General features: G+C 73.2%; 1 protein-coding gene across 1 annotated transcript in view; it reads right to left on the bottom strand.

Moving 5' to 3' along the window:
• LOC104991760 (immunoglobulin lambda-like polypeptide 5) overlaps window positions 1-167 on the bottom strand; it is a 1,019-nt gene extending 852 nt beyond the window's left edge. Inside the window, exon 1 of the mRNA XM_010844347.1 lies at window positions 17-167. Coding sequence (XP_010842649.1) covers window positions 17-167 — 151 coding nt within the window. The remainder of the gene's footprint in view (window positions 1-16) is intronic.
• Between the last annotated feature and the right edge of the window lie 315 nt (window positions 168-482).

The raw sequence follows: 482 nt of genomic DNA, 5'->3' as shown, positions 1-482 counted from the left end.
GATGCGGCTTCCATGCGGGGGGCTGTGCTCTGAGGCGCCGCCGTTGGGGGCAGCAGGCCGTGGGCGCCCACCACCAGGCCCAGCAGGATGAGAGGCCAGGGCTGCCTGGGGACACCACGCTGACCCCTAGGGGCCTCACGGGCCCCCTGGCCTGGCCTGGGCCTCATGTGCCCCCAGGGCCAAGGGCACCTTGGGCAGACGTGCTGGTGTGGGCTCCTCCTTGGAGGGGTCGAAAGTGCCCCGCTTCCCCTTGCTGGCAGGGGCTGTCCGGGTGCGCCCCGTCCCGTGGGGCCCGTCCTCTGCCTTGGCCTTCTGTCCCTGCCCCCAGCACCGCCCCCTCCCCCAGGGCCCAGGGCCGGTACTCTGGGGGGCCTCTCCTGGGGGGCCTCTGCCAGCTGCCCTGCTTGGTCGGAATCCAGGGCTCAACCGCCTCACGCCGCAGTCTCTGCCAGCCGCGCCCCAGGGACCTAGGGGACACAGCT

The sequence above is a fragment of the Bison bison genome, unplaced genomic scaffold (assembly GCF_000754665.1).
Source record: "Bison bison bison isolate TAMUID 2011002044 unplaced genomic scaffold, Bison_UMD1.0 scf7180017864200, whole genome shotgun sequence".
Lineage (NCBI taxonomy): Eukaryota > Metazoa > Chordata > Mammalia > Artiodactyla > Bovidae > Bison > Bison bison.
The sequence above is the reverse complement of the archived record's forward strand: the minus strand, read 5'-3'. Positions and strand labels throughout refer to the sequence as shown.